Source organism: Anopheles coluzzii, chromosome 3 (assembly GCF_943734685.1).
Source record: "Anopheles coluzzii chromosome 3, AcolN3, whole genome shotgun sequence".
NCBI lineage: Eukaryota > Metazoa > Arthropoda > Insecta > Diptera > Culicidae > Anopheles > Anopheles coluzzii.
This window is the reverse complement of record NC_064671.1, coordinates 77,725,484-77,745,500: the sequence shown is the minus strand read 5'-3', so window position 1 is coordinate 77,745,500 and position 20,017 is coordinate 77,725,484. Positions and strand designations below refer to the sequence as shown.

Below are 20,017 nucleotides of genomic sequence, written 5' to 3'. Positions count from 1 at the left end.
GGGGTTGTAACGGGACAGGCTATAGAGAAATAGAGAGCGAAATAAAAAAAAAACTTCTCCATTTACACTCAACACACCCGTAAAAGGCAGAGAGTGGAGCAAATACTTCAACGAGAAATATAAAAATATACCAACACACAGAGGCAAATAATAGTATGGAGGAAAGTGCTGACGAAATGCGTTCTTCTGGCGTGTCATGGGAGTCTTACTCACTTACTACGCTTCGCTCTATTTACACGATATTCTTGGATTATGCTAATTTACTGCCTGACGATAGCGCAAAACCAGCGATCAAATGGCGTTGCAGTGCAAAAATACCATGAACGGGGGTCGTATGCATTGTGTGCGATTTTGATGAGTTTTTTTTTGTTGTTGTTGCTATGAGTTGCTAGAAGCGCCATTCAGCTCTTTCGCATTGCCCGTGGGATTTTTTTGTAGTTGCGGTTTTGCATAGCTAATCAAATGCTGCAATTTTCTAGCATATCGAGATAATGATCCTCAGAATGACATACATTCAGGAAAGCGCAGGAAAGATTTCAGCAAATTCAACTTTTAAATTTACAAATAAATCTGTTGTACAATAGCATGTTCAAGAAGAAGTATAATAAGAAGAAGAAGAAGATTTCGAAAGAAATCTCAAAAAAAAATCATAAACATTGTCTTAAACGTACTCGACTACTTGCTCAACACATGCATTTATCTGTTTCTTGAATGATTTGTTTAACAAAATAAAACTCCAATAAGAATAATTAGAAAATACTCCATCAAACAAAGAGGAAACGTTGCCTTTTTATGTAATTTGTCCCAATCCTGAAATAGAGTCGTTGTCACCAAATTTTAACTCTAAGACAGTAATTTTTGACAGTGCGCAGCAATGTTTGACTCTAACGCACCTATTTTTGTCTGAAAGTCATCAATTTTTGACTCTTGTAAGATTTCTGATAATTTTTACAGGTATTTGAGCAGATTTTTGACAACTGGAATTTGACATCCCAAAAGCTCTACAAAAACCGTCTAATTTGATTTATTTTATGTGTAAAAAATAAAAATTTATGAATTCTAAAGTCATTATTTACGCCTGGGAATACATGTTAACTTTTTTCACTCATTTAAAACTCTAAAAAATGGCATAATAATCGTTTTATTTCAAATTTTATCATTGAAATGATTAACTACTACACTTAAATTCTATAATTCAGGAACAGTTTCAGACATTACGTTAAATTTTGTAAATAAAGCGATTGACTCACAGTAAAAACCCCATAACTTAGAGGCAAAAATTGTGACACGCTGTCAAAAATTGGTGCCTTTGAGACAAAAATAGGTGAGTTAGAGTCAAAATTTAGCGGCAACTACTGTAATGCACAGAGAGCTATGGCATCGATGGAGACGCATGGTTTTTCATAATACTCAGGATTGGTCTACAGAAAAACTAAAGAATAGCTATCATCAAACATCAAACGTATTTTCAAAAACACATATACTTGATTATGATTTAGCAACTCATTTGGTCAGGTTATAGATTATGTACAAAGCACTCCTAAAGTTGTAAAACTGTATTTAATTTATTCTGTCTCGATCCTGCAATTGATCCCGGATGTATTCCGCTTGCGAAATATTTTCTCCTGTGCAATAAATAGAATTTAGAAGTAATAGATATAAAATGGCAGCGATTATTCAATCAATATCTAGCAATAAAAGTTCAGCTCATATTCTATCATTTAAGAATGTAAAACGTGCAAGGTAAATGTAAACATACATACATCTAATACGTAGGAAAACATCAATAGAACGAGCGCATATGAGTTTCTCAGCATTAGCTGGAGCCTTTAACAGTTTCAATTACTTTAAATCCGCTTCTATGATCCCTTTCTATATCTTTTATCATAGTTTTAATGTATTTATAAAATCAAACAAATGACACGTAGTATGCCCCAAGCCATAATTGTTGTATACAAAACACCAACAAAGCAACTAACATCGTAAACAATCAAATAAATAAAAACCTCATCAATTGAATCAAATCAACAAAATCCTTACATTTCAAAGTTACCCCTCCATCCCTACCACAGAGGAAAAAGTTTACAACCAACAAACACCTGCTGTAAATTATTCCGCTGCGCGTTAATCAGCCACCTCCATCGGAACGGGCCATTGCATTATTGGATTTGTTGAACGATTCCTTCCGGCAGCAAACGCTACACTGCCTTTCCCTTCTCCGCGCTATACTTCACCCATCAAAAGCCGGGTGCAAGAAAAGAGCGAACAGCCAAATTTAATCTCGCACAAATTAAACCAAAACGAAACGAGCTCCAATTCCAATTATTCCGATACCCCAAAACGGGGTACGCACGCTACACGATAAAATCAATTTATTTCCCATTCCGGTGGTTGCCGCAACACTTTGCCTCCACACCCCCACCCTCGTAGTGGGAAGAAAGCTAAGGAATGTGGAAGTTGGGGGAAGTGGAAGGGAAGTTAAGGAAATTGTACTTAATTGGTACGCATCGCTACCCAGCGTGTGCCGTGAAATCGAGCCACGCTTGACCGTGCCGCCCAGCGGGAGCAGAAAGCGCCAAACCGGATGAAATCAGATAATGAACGATCAACCTGCGTTGCCCGCGACGGGCGTGTTGGGCGTGATGTTGTAGAATTTTTTCATCACCCCTGCAGAACGGTGGTCGCGTGATTTTTAGCAATTTTGGTTGTTGATGCAACCGTGCCTCCTTACCCTCGGCGAGTAACGAGGGAATTGTACAACAAAAAAGACTTTATAGCTTTGGCTGTATGGCGAAAATTCCACATTGCTTGTAGTTATTTCTTTACCGAAAATCCACCATTTCAAACATGATTTGTAATATTTTTAACTACAAAACATCACCTTAAATTACATCGTCATTCACAACACACCACAACACTTAAATCGCTTTGCAACCATCGGATTAACCGAGGTGAATGTAATTCCCCGCACAAAGATTCGATCTCTACTTCATGATTCTACAATTTTAATTCCATCTTCCATCAGAAAGCTCTCAAGATCTAGCATTGAACACCGAAATAAAAAAAAACAACTTCCACAGCCAAACGAAAAACCTTCAATCGATGTGGAAATAATCCATTAAACCATATCCCATCCCGTGCCCATCAAGCGGGCGAAAACCAACAGGAAAGCGCACTCGGTAATTTCCTCGTAAACTGCGCGGATAATATAATGCAGAAGGTTACCTTTACATTTCGCACGCCCCGGCCCCCGGACCGCCGGATCGAGGCTGTGATGAGCTGGCACAAGAAGAGTTCTTTCGGTTTGTGTGTGTTGTGAATACGGTGGAAATTTCACTCCGTGTGGTATAAGAAACGTTCGCTTAACGATAACCACACACACACACACATACTTTATGGGTTTTGTACAGCGATTTTTGTTTGCTTTGCTTGCGCTTCAATATGGTGGATCAGGGCTGGAGCTTTTACGCTTTCTTCGTGCGGGTACAGCATTTGCGTTTTATGAACCATGCTCAGATGATGAAGAATCCTTCATTTCTCGAGCGCGTAAAACATGAAACAAAAACACAGCCAACGAACAGCATAACCCCGGGCATAACTTTCAAACTAATATTAAAAGCACACAGAAGTTATCTTCTGCATACATTTGCTAAGCCCTGTTTTTAGCGTCGTGAATGTTTAGAAAAATGGTGTAACAATTTAATATGTTTTTGAAATTTTTAATACATAATTTCCCTACCAATATTATACTTTAAATAAATTAAAGCGTAACGTCTACTTGCTAAGGAACCTATTAGCAAACAACACAATCAAGCATTGCCATTTACCCTAGAACAGCTTGAACCCATTCGAATACGCGTAAGAACGATCTCATCTTTAAACAGAAAATTAAGTTTCCATCCGGTGCTCGCCGGATACCACGTTCTTCGCTAGCAAATGCCGGCGCAAACCCTACAAACGAATGATAATTTCCCACTCTTTTCGCCCAAAACGGTTCCGGTTTGTGTGCGCAGCGCACCGTAACCGGCTCCTACCAAACCGATTCCCCCTTCTAGCCCAGTTGTCGGCAGTTTTATGTAACCATAAATTTGTGAAACGACAGTTTTGTTTCGCCCAAAACGTGGGAATGACACCGAGTGGCTTTCCAGCTCAACCCCCGGGGCTGTTTTCCTCCTGAATTCCCGCCCGACGGTACGGGAAACTTGTAATGATGTAACCGGCAAAACAAAAAGTGAAACATTTTTTTCTCGTACACAACACCAACAACGACAAAGCAAAAATGACCACCAAATCTGCACCAAACCAACACGATGACATAATTATTAGATGTTGCTTTCCGTTCCGGCGTACGTTAAAATGCTTCCCAGCGTAGCAAAAACTCCAAGGAACCTGGGAAGGAGGGAAAGTGAGTTGATTGCAACAAAAAACCTCCCACCCACAGCTCGCCCAGAGTGGGCCAAAAGTGGGCCCAGCCCATACATTTCACCCCTTTCGGGAGTTTGTGGTGAAAATTAAACAAACTCACTGTGACAGATGGAGGAAATTGAGTTTTCACTTGATTTATTTTCGCTTTGGATGTGTCAGTGAGGGTGCTGTGCGCGCGCGATCCTGGCGACCGCTCGCCTGCCGCTGATTTCGCGGAACGGCTAATGGGATGGACAGGCTCGAAAACATAATCCATTTACGCTTAGAATGACGGCCAACGGTGAAGAAGAGTGTATTAGTCAAGCGGCACGTTTGGAAGGGTGGTACAGCTTATGCTGTGGAAAGCTACCTACGCCTTTTCGCGTTTAATTTCATAAGCGAGCGATACTTAACAAGTTTCGTATTTTTGGGACCGGTGGGGTAGGACACTACCCGTGCAGAAGATTGGATCTGTCAACGGTGCTTGTGTTGGACATGTTTGAATGCGTTAAAGAGTGTAGGTGAAAGATTATCTAAACATTTGTAACATTTTGGATTGTAACATATGATTCTCTTCGATCGTGAATATCAAACCATACATTTCATTTATTGCTATTAATATAGAATGATATTGATGATTTGACATAAATGGGTCAAGCCGTAATTTTATAAAAGTTGTAAAAATACATAACAAAATTTATTATGTCTTGCATGTTCTTCCAACACAGATTCTAATGTTCTAGACCATTTGGTTGCGAGGAAAGATTGTTTTCAACATTTAAGGTTCCTATTTTTCTAGCAGTGTTGAGACTGCCTAGGATTAATACAATACCATCACAAAACAGTCATATACCTTTTCCTACTTAAGTATGGTCTAATTCTAACTTCAAATAATGGATAGTACTGCCATTTTAATCTAAGAAGAACAAATACCATTTTAAAAACACAATCATTTTACAGAATTGAAATTGTATACCAATCACTTAGAGTGAAGATAATTGTAAAATTGTTATTGTTACAATTGTTAATTGTGTAATTGTAAAAATAAGAGAGGCAAGATAATAAAACAAATTAAAATAATCTGCACAAATCAGTTAAACAAATCAATAAACAACACCATTTCTTATTTTGACTAAAAAACACTCACTCTTACAGCACCAAATGAGCTTAATTACCATAAGAATCATTTACTAATTAAAATAACTGATTGCTACAAGGATGCCCAAACTTCATAAATCAGGTGGAACATTGCAAATATATTGAAATATTAAATCAGATAAAAATAATGGGGGCCTTCACGATTCTAGTTAGTTTTTTGTATGGAGTTTGACAGTTGGAGGCTGAAATCATGTAAACTCCGTACAAAACCACACAAAGAACTAGCCTGCAATTTTCAGTCTAGATTATTCTAGCCTCAAAGCTAGAATTACATTCGAGTACCTGCTCGAAAACACGGGTTTGTTTACATTTATCCCAAGGTACATTAAGGAGATCAGGTGATGCAATATAGAATCAAAGTGTATGTAGTCCAGGTGGTCTCATAGCATTTTTATAACCAATTTTGAGCATCACTTTTTAACAGAACGAGTAAAAACTTTTGCTCAAACGAGCTTTCTGGAGGCTTGACGAATACTCAAAAGACTCTTAAAATCTTCATTCAGGAACAGAAGCAATAAAAATCAGCCTTCTAAATTTATACACTTTGAGATAAGCCCACCTGTATATTATACCCAGTTAGATAGCTGCTCGAAAACTGCTATACAATGCAAACAGCTGACAGGCTGAAATTTCAGCCTACCAGCTTAAAACGGAAAGGACCCCAATATTGAAAAACAATATGTTTCAACAAAAAAGATATTTCTAAAACCTGAATAAAATTCTATCAAACTTTGCAAACAACCTCCACCTATTATAGACACAACAAACGGGTGAAATTGATTCTAAGCGTTTTAATTTAAGAGTTTTTATTTTTATTTTTTTAACTTTCCCACAGTCAAGCGTTTTGCTCCTAAATGATTTTGAGCAATAAATGATAGCAATTAAAGTAACATTGTTCAATTGCACCACCGATCAAATTCTATAATTAAAACCTTCTAGAACTCGACCCACCAAGTGAACGACTTCATCTAAAATTAATTAAACAATTAAGTCGGGTGCCAATAAAATTTTCAATTTAATTTCGTTAAATTCTCAACGTTGCAGTACAGTACGCTGGAAAAAAAACACACAATTCACCATCCCCCACAAACATTTCACCAAAATTTCATTCTCCCTAAAACCAACCCTGCTCCAACCCAGCAGTAACAGTGGCGGGCCAAATATGGAGCTCTGAGCAGTTCGACTTTTATGACAAACACAAACAAGACACCATGCCGTTTGAACTTAATCAGGCCGGCCCCGGCCGGACGCATCAGAAATCAGCCGTAGAATTTGAATTAATTTTCGTTTAACTTTTACATTACGCTCTACGCGCAACGGTCTGGGCCGGGCGACTGCGCCGAACCGGGAACATCGGGGACGAAATTTCGCTCGCCTCAAAATGTTGCTTCCCTTTCGAGCAGATTAAACCCATCCTGAGCTTCTTGTTTGCATAAAAATTCCAAGTCCGCCAATCCTGCCCCGACCCGGGGGGGCGACCGGTCCGACACGCCGCCGCACAAAACATGACAGATGAATAATCAATTACCGGGTGGCATTTGCCGATTCCCATGGTAACCGCCGTGCTGGGACGGATGATTTTGAAAGCGGCTTTCATCGAATCAACTTCGTCTGCCCGTCAGTAAAAGTCACTATCGTTTCTCAGCGGACGATGAGGCCTTTGCAGGACGTTCTCCTTGCAAACGATACATTTCGCGCAGTGTAACACCGCTTGCTGGAAACATCCTCCAGGGTTGGATCGATGGAACAAGTTTCAAAATCCCACCGCGCTTACTCGATTGTCCCTGCTGCGAGTTTCTGCTTCATTTCCATTTTTTCCATCAAGACGTAAACATGTTCCGAGTAGGAATGATCCCATTTCAGCATTCCTGGTTTTTGCACAGAATGTCAATGTAACAGAAAAAAAACTTATTTATTGGAGACTTCCTTTCTAACCACTTCCCGTTTGGCTTTTACGTCCTACCTTTCTTCAGCCTAACCATCGCATTACCGGCAAATGAGCGTAAATTTTTATGAATGAAAATACGCAGCCTTCTGTTCCCTTTTCTCTCCCTTACCCTCCCCGTCCGAATTGGCCGATGAGTTTGCCTGTTCTGGCCATAAAAAAGTATTTATATCCTTCCAGCCCATAGAGTGTATGTGTGTACTCCGTTATGTTTGTCCCTTCCCGTTTCGCCGGATGCGTAAATCCTGCCCACCCTTCACGCACCTGATGACTCAGCCCGAACCCGCGCCCATCGCGTAAAGGTGAACTGCCGTGGAAATGAGTTTCCTTCCCGAAGGTAAACAAAAAAGGCGGCCGAACAAACAAAGTATCGCTTCTACCCTCATCGGTCAATGGGTAAGTGTAACCAGCTGAGCCCAACAAAAAAAAGTTGGACCACTTTAGCTGACCGACATGTCCCGCACTTCCTACACAGCCGGGTGCGATGATGGATATGCTGTTTTCATGTTTTGCCAAGCATAATTTGCTTGCCTTCGTGCGTTCCCACCGGCTCTGCAGCATTTTTCCTTCCCTGACGCAACGATGACGTACGACGACGTCAGCAAACTGCACTCCCGGTGAGGGGAAGAGAACGTTTGACCATGAGAATTTTCCACACACACACATACACACACACACACACAGGCATATAATAACATTTTCCATTTTGGTCCAACTTCTTCCATTCGGGTGTTTGAGTTCATTTTTTGCGTGTTTGGCACCGTCCCCAAAAGCTGAACAAACAGAGTTACGCGGAAAGTTAATGGCTTATTGTGTTTTTTTTGGATTTTCGCTCTGTTTTTTATACTATCGCTCTATTTCTGCCTTTAGCATATTATAAATATTCACCCACGGAGGAAAACCACTCGTAGAGGAGAGTCTTGAAAGAGGAACAAAAAAAATACGCAAATACAGTCCCATTTCAGATTGTCTTCGTGTTTGTATGTCACTGTGCCTGAAACAAACACACACACAAGACACGAAAAACTTTGTCGTCCCGCGGGTGTCTTTGGTGCGAAATTTGGCACGGAACGTGATAGACGCACGGCACGCCTCGAGGCCTCGAAGGGAAAAAAGACAGTTTTACCAGCAAATTTCTTCCCGAAGGTCACGTTGCAGTTGGGCTTGCTTGGAAGAAGTTATTGCATTTTCCTTTTTCTCACTTGCTCTCGCTCTTGCTAACTCTCTTACTCGCTTTCTTTCTCGCACGTAAAGTAAAATCACTTTCGGTGTCCGCAAGCAGGACTGATTGGTCGAATATTGTTTCGCACACGGCTGACATCATTTCGGCTCGCCTCGTCTCCATTTTATGTGATTCAATTTAACTTTTTCGCTGCAGCAAATTACACGTGCTTGGAGAAGACTTTTCTCTACTTTGTTCCTTCTTTTTCCCTGCTAAAGTCAACGCACATTTTAATGCACGACGCTTGGAATTTGATTACATCTCGAGCACAGGAGATGCAATAAAATGTACGGTTTCGCAAACGGCGCGAGCATAAAACCATTCCACGCATACACATCGCATTCTACCCAAAACGACCAAAACGTTTTGCTACACTACAAAGTACGGCTTGCGCTATCTGCTGCTCCGTGCCCGTTGTACTTTATTAAATTACTTCCGCGCACTTTACAAACGCCCGTAAATCCGCATTCCATCATCTGTCGCAGAGCTTCCGAGCGTACATTAACCATCCCGCCACACAACCACTGTCCCGGTGTACCGGCCCTCTTCACAGCCTATCGTAACGAGCATTACATTGAATATTTACATTTCCTGGCGCTACATCTGCCCGACCGCTGGCTGCATCGGTTCCAGCTTGATTTCTCCTGATTCCTATGCTACAGCATGTCACAGTTTTATTATGGTGCTGCCCCGTGCGCTGCTTTGCTGGTTGCTCTTCCTGCTGCGTGAGGGGTTTTATGTTGCACACCAGAAATCGTAAAACAAAACCAGCAACGCTCTTCCGGGCTGGCATTACGTACGGGTCTAACGGGCAGCAAACTAGTTTTCAATCTCCCAATGACGACGTTTCATTACTGACATTAAGTGTGCGTTTGTGTGTGTGTTTGTGACTTGTAACGAATGGACTCGTTAGCAAGTTGCTTTTATTTATCCGCTTTCCTGAAGACTGTTTGTTGTAAGTGAGCTGTGCTGTCCTACGGAGTAATTTCATGCTAGTCTGAGTAGTATTTTCCAAAGGGTCTTGCTTCAACAAGAGCTGCTGAGAGCACTATAACTTAACATATCACTCTTCCTCTTAATGGCATACAGTGATTCTAAACCAAGGAATGTATTAGTTGTGGTCTTAGAACATGGATGTTTAACTCTGTTAGAACAATAATGTACATAATTAGAGTCTCATCTTACTCTGTCATCTTACTATGAGTTGACTGCATATTGACGTTTTGTTTAGTAACTCAATTATTTAAATCAAGAATTGTGTGAGAAGAATTTGTTACACCCATGTCAAGACTAATTACTCGTCGACGAATCATGGACATTCTTTATAAAGACTCATAAGATAATTTATTTTCCAAGTTACTTTTGTTATAAATTTTTAACCATGATCTGCTTGAATGGTACTCGAAATACCAAAAAATGTGGATTTGTGTGTGATAAACCATGTAGAAAGAGTCAAAATTTTGTTTGTTCGTACGAATGACCTTCTTCTATTGGATGAAGATGGCAACCATTTAGTTTCCAATTAAGATTAATTTGCTTAAATATTTGGCGAAAAAGAAGGTACATTTCGTACGGCGTTATTTGGTGAAAATTGTGACTGGTCATAGTCATCAAGGGTAAAGATTGATTATTGGTGTAGATACTTTGGAAATATTCCTGTTTCACGATTTGGGATGGACGGGTTTGGATTGAAACGATTCGCCATTTTTGTAATCAGTAAATCCATTAGCTGCGTGACGAGATAGTGCTGAAAACATAAATCTGTTCATCTGGATAAATTTTCCTTTGAACATTTCAGTTTTGGTTGCAGCTGTATTATTCAAATATAATGTCAAAAAGCCAATCGATTTTTTAGCTTTATATCGTCGATTTTAAAGGTCATTTGTCATAAAGCGATCAGGGCATTAACTGAGTGTATCTATTCGTCAGAAATGTAACGAAAAATGAAGGAGTTTATCCAGAAAACTAACGGTTTGAATGGAACTGTAGCGTTTTCACGAATATCTTTACCGTTAATGTTTGGAACCTCCTCCTTTGGCTTATTATTCCATCATAGATCATCACGGCTTCATTGTGGTTTAAGATTCGATAATTTATCCACTACAAGAACAAATCATACTGATTTTTGCTTTATTACTGTTTAAACTAAACTATTCCCTGTATCTTGATCGACAAGCTGAAATATAACGCTTTGAAAAACGAATTCCTACCATTTATCCGCTTAAATTCATGTAATTTATATAATACATAAACTGTTGATAAAGTAAATTCTTTATTCTTTATTTAACTCATGTTTCGGTTGAGCGGGTTTTTTTACGTGCAGCTTTGAACATCCCCAACCAAAGTACTTTATTGGGGAGTTTTACAATTCTAGAGAGCTTTTTTATATAAAGTTTGACACTTGGTGGCTGAAATCATTGCATTGCTCACATCAAATTAGCTGCTAAAATTTCAGTATTCTGGCATAAATGAGAGAAGTGGCCCATTGTCTAACGTTCCTATTATCTTATCGTCTAATGATTAAAATTGACTATTTTTATTCATTTTTGGTCCATTTTGACCTTGGACATTTCCCATCAAATGCTCAAAACGACTTCAGAGTTTCCTGACCTGCGGGTCATATTACCCTTGGCCAAACGCCAGACGTAAGTCGGTCACATATCTCGCTATAATGATAATGAAACAATTTTACCCATCCTGCCTCCCCCGGAGGACAAATAAAACGTTCTCAACCAATTTAGACGGCACAAAGAACGAGCGTAAACACATTCTATTCCCGTTGGGACATAGCCTTTGCCATCGCTGTACGAACCTCTCCAGCCAGAAGATAATAAACAAAGATACGGCAAATGGATGCTCCCGTACGGGGAACCGTAAAAAAAACCATCGTATCCACTAAACTACCACATATCCCTCGTGCTGCCCACAATCTCCCCGTTGGAATTATTACTCGGATCTCGGTTAATGATGGTGTTGAACTTGAAACACTACACCACAGCAGTCTTCCCAACCTCAAAACACCCCACACACACACACATACACATCACACAATACTTACTTCTTTCAATCTTGGTCATGCTCATGCCCCGGCCACTCTTGCGCCACTGTCTGCACCAGCCCTTCGAGGTGAACAGCTTCAGCAGGCTGCCACTGTGCGGTGTCATCTCGCCGCCCCGCTCGATCTCGGACGACCGGCAGGAGGACGAGTCCTCGAAGCTGGAGCTACGCCGAGCCCGCTGAAAACACCCACAGTTGCGAAGCATCTTCGTGACCTTCTGCTTCCCCAACCCGCTTCCTCTCGTGTGGAACGTGCTCGCTTGCTTGCTCGGGTGACTCGGGTTAATTTCTGCTCGGCGCTTCGATTGTGTCTGGTTCCGCATTCACGCACTACCACCGATGATGCCGCAACCACTAGCACACCGTCATCGCACACACGCTGTTTGGTCGTTGTTTGATTACACGTTATCCGCTTGCACCTTCCACTACCACTTTCGATCCTTGTTTCAACCCTTCGCTCGGTTGATGGTGGTTGATGAAAATTCAATTATTATTACTCGCGCTTCGTGTGCACTTTGTTGGCATTTTTTTTTGTTACACATTCACCACTACATACTAAACCTTCACTGTGCTTTAATTCACTTTAGAGGAGACACAAAAATATTTAAAAAAAATACGAACACTTCGTTGCTTCCTATCCTTTTTCAATTACATAAAGCGTTACAGCTGACAGCAAACTGACAGCATTTTGTCCCCTTGCTTTCTACCCTACAAAAAGGTCATTAAACACAAACCCCTCCCCCTACATCACGCCGTGCGTTACTTTGTAACACAAATTACACCTGCCTCTCTTGGGTAATAGGAATCTGATTTTGCGATGAACTTATGCTACATTTCGAACGATCTCTGTAGTGGGAAGCAGTGAACTTTTCTACCCACGCGCAAACACACACACTCACAAACACACAATGCCAGCTTGTCTTTGGAGATATTTTAATTAAGTTTACAAACCCCCTTGACTGTTACTGGGAAGGCGTTGTGCTCATTTCGATATCCTTGCCAGCTGCAGACAGTAGAAGATACTCCCACTGTGCCATTTTCCGCTCTTCGAGCAAGAGTCTTCGAGAGTTTGCCAACTTTGATCTGAAACGAATCGAAAACACAACAAAGCGTTACTATTTAGAGCTGCTAGACATTCAAGCTTTTTGCGGACTATTGGAGGAAAAGAAACGTACTATAATCGAGAGAACAATTTTGACTCTAGGCTCATCCTAATCCCTAGTGATATGTGCTGATGCACGCCACACATTTCCTTGAATTCGTTTGCACGACTCCCCATGAACTCCGACATACCGCAGGCCCCAAACGCAGGCTAAAGGTTTCGTTCGCCGAACGTCAAGTCGGAATGTCTTTGCACGTCCTACGCTGTCACGTAGGGGAAAAAAGGTCCATCGTACCCAAACAAAACCCAAAAAAAGGACTATCCAAAAGGGCTAAGCCTTTCGGAGAAATTCCTCTTCGGCTCTAAACCCGTCAGCACCGCATTCAACGACATCCGTCTCACATGGCTCGACCAGCATGAAACGTCTTGCGAAAAATAAAAGAAAGCAGGAAATCAGGTCTGTTCCCGAAAAATTTATTCCTTTGTAATATGCACGATATTAAATTACCATTATTGAGGTCATTCGCCGTTGACAAACAAGCCGACGTCATGGATTCGCATGGTGAAAGAGGGTGGATGGATGGGGAGTAGCACACACGATCGGAAAAGTGAAGCGAGAGCGCGAGGCAATCTATTCATGAATAGCCCGCACATCTCGTCTCGTAACCTTTTCATTCCGCTGTCGCCAAACCCGCCTCTGCAAATGCTTCGTCGATGGGGGCGCCCGCCGATGGACGATGAGCGCCGCAAAGCCTACGACGAAACGATGAAGCGGAACAACGGCTGTACCAACCGTTCAACCCCTTTTTTGCACGGCACAACGGGGATAGAAATAGCAATCTCATATAGGTCGGAAAACCCGCCGGAACGTACGAAAGCCGGGCAGCACAGGGATTTCTGCAGAACTTTACGCCATGACCCATGAACGGCATGGTTCATGAATGGAAGCAGCCCGCACAACCACTACTCACATACACACACACACACACACATAGGAAACACATGGGAAGCGATTTACATACCGTGAGCGGGTCCGCATTTGCAGCATTTTTCCTGCAGGCATTGCGACAAATCACGAATCACGGGCGTGAAAGGAAAGCGCAGAAACCTCAGAAAACCCCGCATACTCTTGCACACAAACACACACAGACACACATAGACACACACACATGAGAAAAAGCGCAAAAGGGGAATGAAAGGCCCGGGTGGAGATGATTTATAGTGGTCCTGGCTGGGCGTGTGCGTGCCGTCGGTCCTGTTTTCCGGCTTTCTAGAGTGAAGATGTGTTTTTTCATCAAAAGACCGCCGCCTCGGCAGTTGTTGGTACGGTTGGTTAATAGGTTTTCGTGTACTAAAAAACATGTTTTGGTCCTTCGAGCCGGAGTGTACTTTTTACGCTGCTTACGAGCTGCCATCACAATGAGAGTGCAGTTTCGCGCTCAATGAAAGCTTGTTTGTGGGAATTAGAAAAAAAAAACATCTTGTTTGGTAGTTCTTTCAGGGAGGGATATTCCAATCATCATAAAAAAGGAAAGCTTAAAAATACAAACCATCTTTCCTTGTTCTGCTGTACTACATTCACTTTGCTACCATTTAAAAAACAGTGGAGCGCCATTTATCCGGATACCTTTTATCAGGCTGTCCGTTTATCTGGAAAATTGGATATTGGAAAAACATAAAGCTAATAAGAACTGGGTATTATTTTATCAAAACACAAGATAAATTTAAGAAAAATCAAAAATTTGTGATTAAATATATTATTTGACTCATTATCCGTGTTATTCGCATATCCGGGCGAGATCGAGTCCCGATGAGGATATGGATTAGTTTTTCATTAATGGCCCATGCTGCACCTACTTTAAAATTAAATGAAACTGTAACCTCAGCTGCACTCTTCATCGCAGCATACTGTGAAAGCATATTAAATTACCCCATACATAGCTCAGTGAGTGATGAACTGAGTTCATTACGAATCAACAACACATGGGTGCCAGATTTAATTGATATAATTAAATGGCTTACTTAATCAGCGTGCTACACCACAATAAACTAATTTCGAACAAAACAGAACTACCCACGTGCCCACTACACTTGTGCCTCTAATCATTTAATTAACACTCGCACCCCAAAACAGCGAACCGACCAGCAGCTGAAATTGGATGACACCATCACGCGTCGCATTGCACAATCGCGAACATTTCACTCGCACGAATAATTTAATTAAAAAACATTCACCGAAAAGGTTATGCGGAACGTGACGGTGACATTTTGCATATCGCACCTGCGACCTGGCATGAAACACGCATTCACCACATAACCCCTACGGCTACGGCTGCTGAGGGATGTAAAATTTTATTGTGTTTTGTAAGCCAGCCCAAGAACAAAAAGGGGCAGGCTACGTTTCGGGATCTTCCCTTAAATTCAGCACCACTACCACCGTCATCATAATGAAAACGCTCGCAGTCTAATCATGAAACAGGTGGTCACAGTCATCATACCGTAGCAAGGGGGCTGTGAAAACACAAGACTACATGCACACACACACACCATCGCTCCTACTACTGTGTCATGAACGGTCAACGGCACGACCACGATGTGCGCTTCGCCCGACCAGACGACCGTTCAGACGCGTCCATCAGACAAGTGTGCGCTCGCGTCGCGATTGACTGCACATTTTGCACCTTTGGCGATCGGCCAACCGTGCATTTGGCTGTACACCTTACCGCACGGACACAATTTTTCACACCCTTGGACACTCTTGGCAAAACGGTCCCGTTTCTAATCATGGTGAATTAAAACGCTCGTCCACTTTGCCAACAGCGTGACGTACCGGGCGTCTCCATTAGATAACCACGTGGCGTGTGGGGATAAAAAAATGGATCTATTAAAGGTGATGATGCCTTTTAAAGCATCAATACGATAGTTTAAAAATTTACTTTTATTTCTATAGAGTATTTATTGTCATTTAAATTTGAATAAATACAAAACTAATATAAAAATATCCCTAATTTATATACAATTACACTTTACTTTAAAGCGCAAGCTGACATCCTATTTCCAGGCGTAAAATAAATTCATACCAACCAACCGTTCAAAACCTCATCAGTGTGCAAACGGTGTCGTTTCGCCGTATTGCCGCCGGCAGCTTACCGAGACGACCCTTAAACGGTGGTGGACTTTTACTTTACTTCTAAATTTACTGCACCTATAAATAGGGGGCCATAATTTTCGGACAAATTGAACTTGAACGCGGAGGTGTTGCGTTACGTAGGGAAAGGAAAGTAAAGGGAAACAAAGATGTGTTACTTGTGTTAGTGTTTTGTGTTGAGTGTGTGTGTGTGTTTGCTGCTCTTTCCCAAACACTCGCACGGTTGCACCAATCGCAATACAGCAATATTGAAACGTACGTTTGCTTACGTTTTCTTGACTCTCACACATTTCTCGCAGCTCCGTTCGTAGCGCAATCTACAACTCGAGTGGATTGTTTACTGACTATCCTCATCCCTTTCCTTTCTTCTCCGTTTTATTTTCAACCGTAACCGGATTTCCATGATCAAGCATGTAAACGGGGTTTCCTTTCAGCTTCACAATTGAGCGAGCAACGAGCAGTGTAAACACTTTTCCACCTCCTTCACCATCGTACACACGTAACGAAACACCTCGGACCCCGGGTGCGCATTTCACAATGCCGGGACTGTCCTTTGCACGCGAACCTGAATGAGCGCGTACGTGTTCTGTACGTGTCTTTTTTTGGGGGAGGCGGGGATTGGGGTGTGCAATTTACACCCCCACGTTAAACGTGAAACAACAAAACACCTAAACGGGGCTGTACGGGCGGACGATCGTAGCGGCAGCGTCGTTTAGCAGCGGTTGAAGAACTGTTGCAATTATAGTTATACGAAACGTTGCAACTGCAATCTTGCAATTCACAACAAGCAGCGGTGGACGTTTGTGCAATAATAAAAAGAAGTAACCACCACTTTAGCTGCGTATGCCACCAAGCGGAAAGTCGTCCACGGTTACGCTTAAAACATCAGTTGCACTTCAAAGCAGCAATGGCAGTCGTCGGAATGCAGTTTTTGTCTTTGAAGTGCACAGTGAGTGAAATAAGAAACGCAAAATGCTGAGTGAAAGCAGCTGATGAATTTGTTTTAAATTATATTGGAGTAGGTCTGGAATATTAAATGGAGATTTAAACCTAGTATTAAACTGTTGAATTAATGTTGCCATCGTTTAGCGAGCGTTGTAATAGCTATAACTAAACAATCTGTGTTTTATTCATACAGTCATAAACAAACAACATGTAAATAAATTGCGGGATTGTATAAAGATTATTTCACAGTTAAATAATTATCTTTAACATCGAATTCTGAAACAAATGATAAAAGAAAACTGAAAAATAAACAATAATTTGTTATAATGATTGCAAATTACTGTGGAAAAATATCATTAAACCAAAATTTATATTTTAAAAACAAAGTAATAATTTAAAACATGTAAAAAATTAGGCAATAGAAAAAGAAAGAAAAGAAGAAATATAAATTCATAAGAACAAAGTTTGGAACAGCTAAAGAGCTATAACCTTAACTATGTATGACCTATCCATATAATAATTCCATTAAATCGCATGTTTTAGACATTCATACAGAATACATTAACATTTAAGCCTTTACACAGATAACTAAATATTTTGAACACAACGCTCATGATGAGTTACTCCCAATAATTCAATTTCCCTTAGTCAATTCAGTTATTGTATGCTAACGTTAAAGTTATGCCTTGAATATATGGAATATATTGAATATGAAATATTTTTAATAAATCCAATTTTTACATGCTGTAATACTTTGTCCACATTTTGCCATGCTGGTTAAATAGTTTACAATTGGAAATTATATACTTTTACAGTCATTCCCGGTACAGCAAAGCACGTGCTCTTTATCACTTTTGGTGATTAAAAACAAATAACCGTTGCATTCCATCTTGCAGCACGAAATGCATCCTTCATCTCGTATACTTTTCCAGTGTGTTAGATACAAACATTCGATGTTGCTTTCACCGGTTCAACGTCCATTCAAGAGCCCGCCAACTGGGAACTGAATCCCAAGAAGGAAAACAAATAACTTCCACCCACCGGAAAGCACACAGCAGTCAGTATACATTCCTTCGTGCCTCATAATCCTCAGCTTACGTCGGTTTTTTTAGCTTTTTTCTTGCTTCATCGAAACTAATCCACAGCAAATCTTTGACCCAGCCGCTGTCACGCTGTATTCTGTCTTTCCGCTACCTTACACCGCGCACAAAGGACAATCTTCCACACCCAATTACATCGAGTGGCCCATTCCGTGTCTCCTTCTCTGATACTGGTCGGTCATCATATGGTCGGTCGGTGCCTATTTTACCACTCAATCAACAATTTTTCATTTCATTGAACTTCGATAAGCGATTCAAGGAATTTATATCTCCCAGCTACTTCTTTTACTTCGGGATTGCTCTCTTATATGTGTGTGAGTGCTCCATATGCGTTGCTGTGAAATTCGGTGCGTCCAGTCGGGCATCGAGCGGGCTCAAATTTTCAACGCTCGATTTACACCGAAACCGAGCATTCTCGGAAGCAGGAATTTAAACACTCACTCACTTCCTCCATTTTGATACCGTTAGGAGCAAAAGAAAAGAATGAGAGCGAGAGAGAGAAAGAGAGAGAAAGAGAGAGAGAGAGAGAGAGAGAGAGAGAGAGAGAGAGATAAAAAGGGATCCATCCAAACCATCGGTTGCCAATTTTTCGCAAGAATACGGAAAAATACGATCAATACGGCTGTCTGTTAAGCCTTCGATAAGATGAGAGAAAATCCTCTACGGTAGAGGGAAGGAACCAAATCCTGAATCCAACGGAAGCAATGGGGAAGAAAGTTGAATTAAACGACCGTAGCAGTTATTCCTTCTAATCGAAACTTCTACATTTAAGCCCGCACATTTGAGACGCAAATAAACTCAACTAGAAGCTGGGAAGCAACCATGACTGAAGGTGACATTTTCCATCACTCATAACACCTTCCATCTGATGCACTGATGGAACCATTTCCCATCGACAAAGGTGCGTCAGATTACGCGGTTTTGGAATGGATAATCTTACCTTGTACATGGGGCTTTTGGGTTCATAATCCGGTGAAAATCTAAGAATATCTGAGCGCACAAGATCATTGACCACATTTTTTACCAGGCTGCTAGCGTGTGAAACTGACATGGCAATAAATCAGTGACGGTTTTAAGGGCGGAGAATGAAAAATTTAGATTTACATATTTGGGGCATCTCAAATATATTTGGGATTAGTAAAGTAAGATTCATTCCCACATCATCCTGTTTGTTACTCCTAATCCTAATACATAAGATATAAAACCAGTTTGTACACAAGAGTACGAGTAAGTAAGAGGCTGCTACAAAGCAATTATAGGATTTTTGTAAACTTCAATGAATATTATATGCACAACATTTACATTCATACTGATTTACAATAAAAATCATAATTACTTGAATTTGCTCAATATTCTACTTTATTTTTTGGAATAGAAAATAACTGCAGCTGGGTCCTTTCACGATACTAGCCAGCTTTTTTGTTTTGAGTTTGACTGTTGGTGGCTGGATGTCAACATTTCATACAAAACCACACACAAAACTAGGCTGCGATTTTCAGTCTCAAAGCTAGAATTACATTCGAGTACCTGCTCGAAAAAATGGCAAAACAAGTTCGGGTTTTTCATTCATCTCAAGGTGCATTAAAGATATCAAGGCGAGGAATCTCGAATCAAAGGAAGTCTCATAGCCTAACGGGTGAAGGTTTTTGCTTAAAAAGACTTTCTGGTAACTCCGCGAATACACAAAACACTCTTAAAATCTTCATTCAAGAGCAGAAGCGTTCAAAATCAACCTTCTAAATGCATACACCTTGGTATAAGCCTACCTGTCTATTACACCCACCCACAATGCAAACAGCTGACAGGCTGAAATTTCAGTCTACGATCTTAAAAGAAAAAAGGGGCCCACTAATAGAATCTAATTGATAACGTACTGATCCCAGCATAAGCTTCAAATGGTTTTATTGACGACAGATGACAGCATTCAATACCTTAA

At 40.9% G+C, this 20,017-nt stretch overlaps 1 protein-coding gene across 2 annotated transcripts in view; it reads right to left on the bottom strand.

The window, feature by feature from the left end:
• Nucleotides 1-20,017, bottom strand: part of LOC120956479 (serine/threonine-protein phosphatase rdgC) — a 53,336-nt gene that overhangs the window by 26,744 nt on the left and 6,575 nt on the right. For both annotated transcript variants that reach the window (XM_040377968.2, XM_040377967.2), the window contains exon 2: nucleotides 11,788-12,367. In XM_040377968.2, coding sequence (XP_040233902.2) covers nucleotides 11,788-12,109 — 322 coding nt within the window. In that variant the 5' untranslated portion in view covers nucleotides 12,110-12,367. The remainder of the gene's footprint in view (nucleotides 1-11,787; nucleotides 12,368-20,017) is intronic.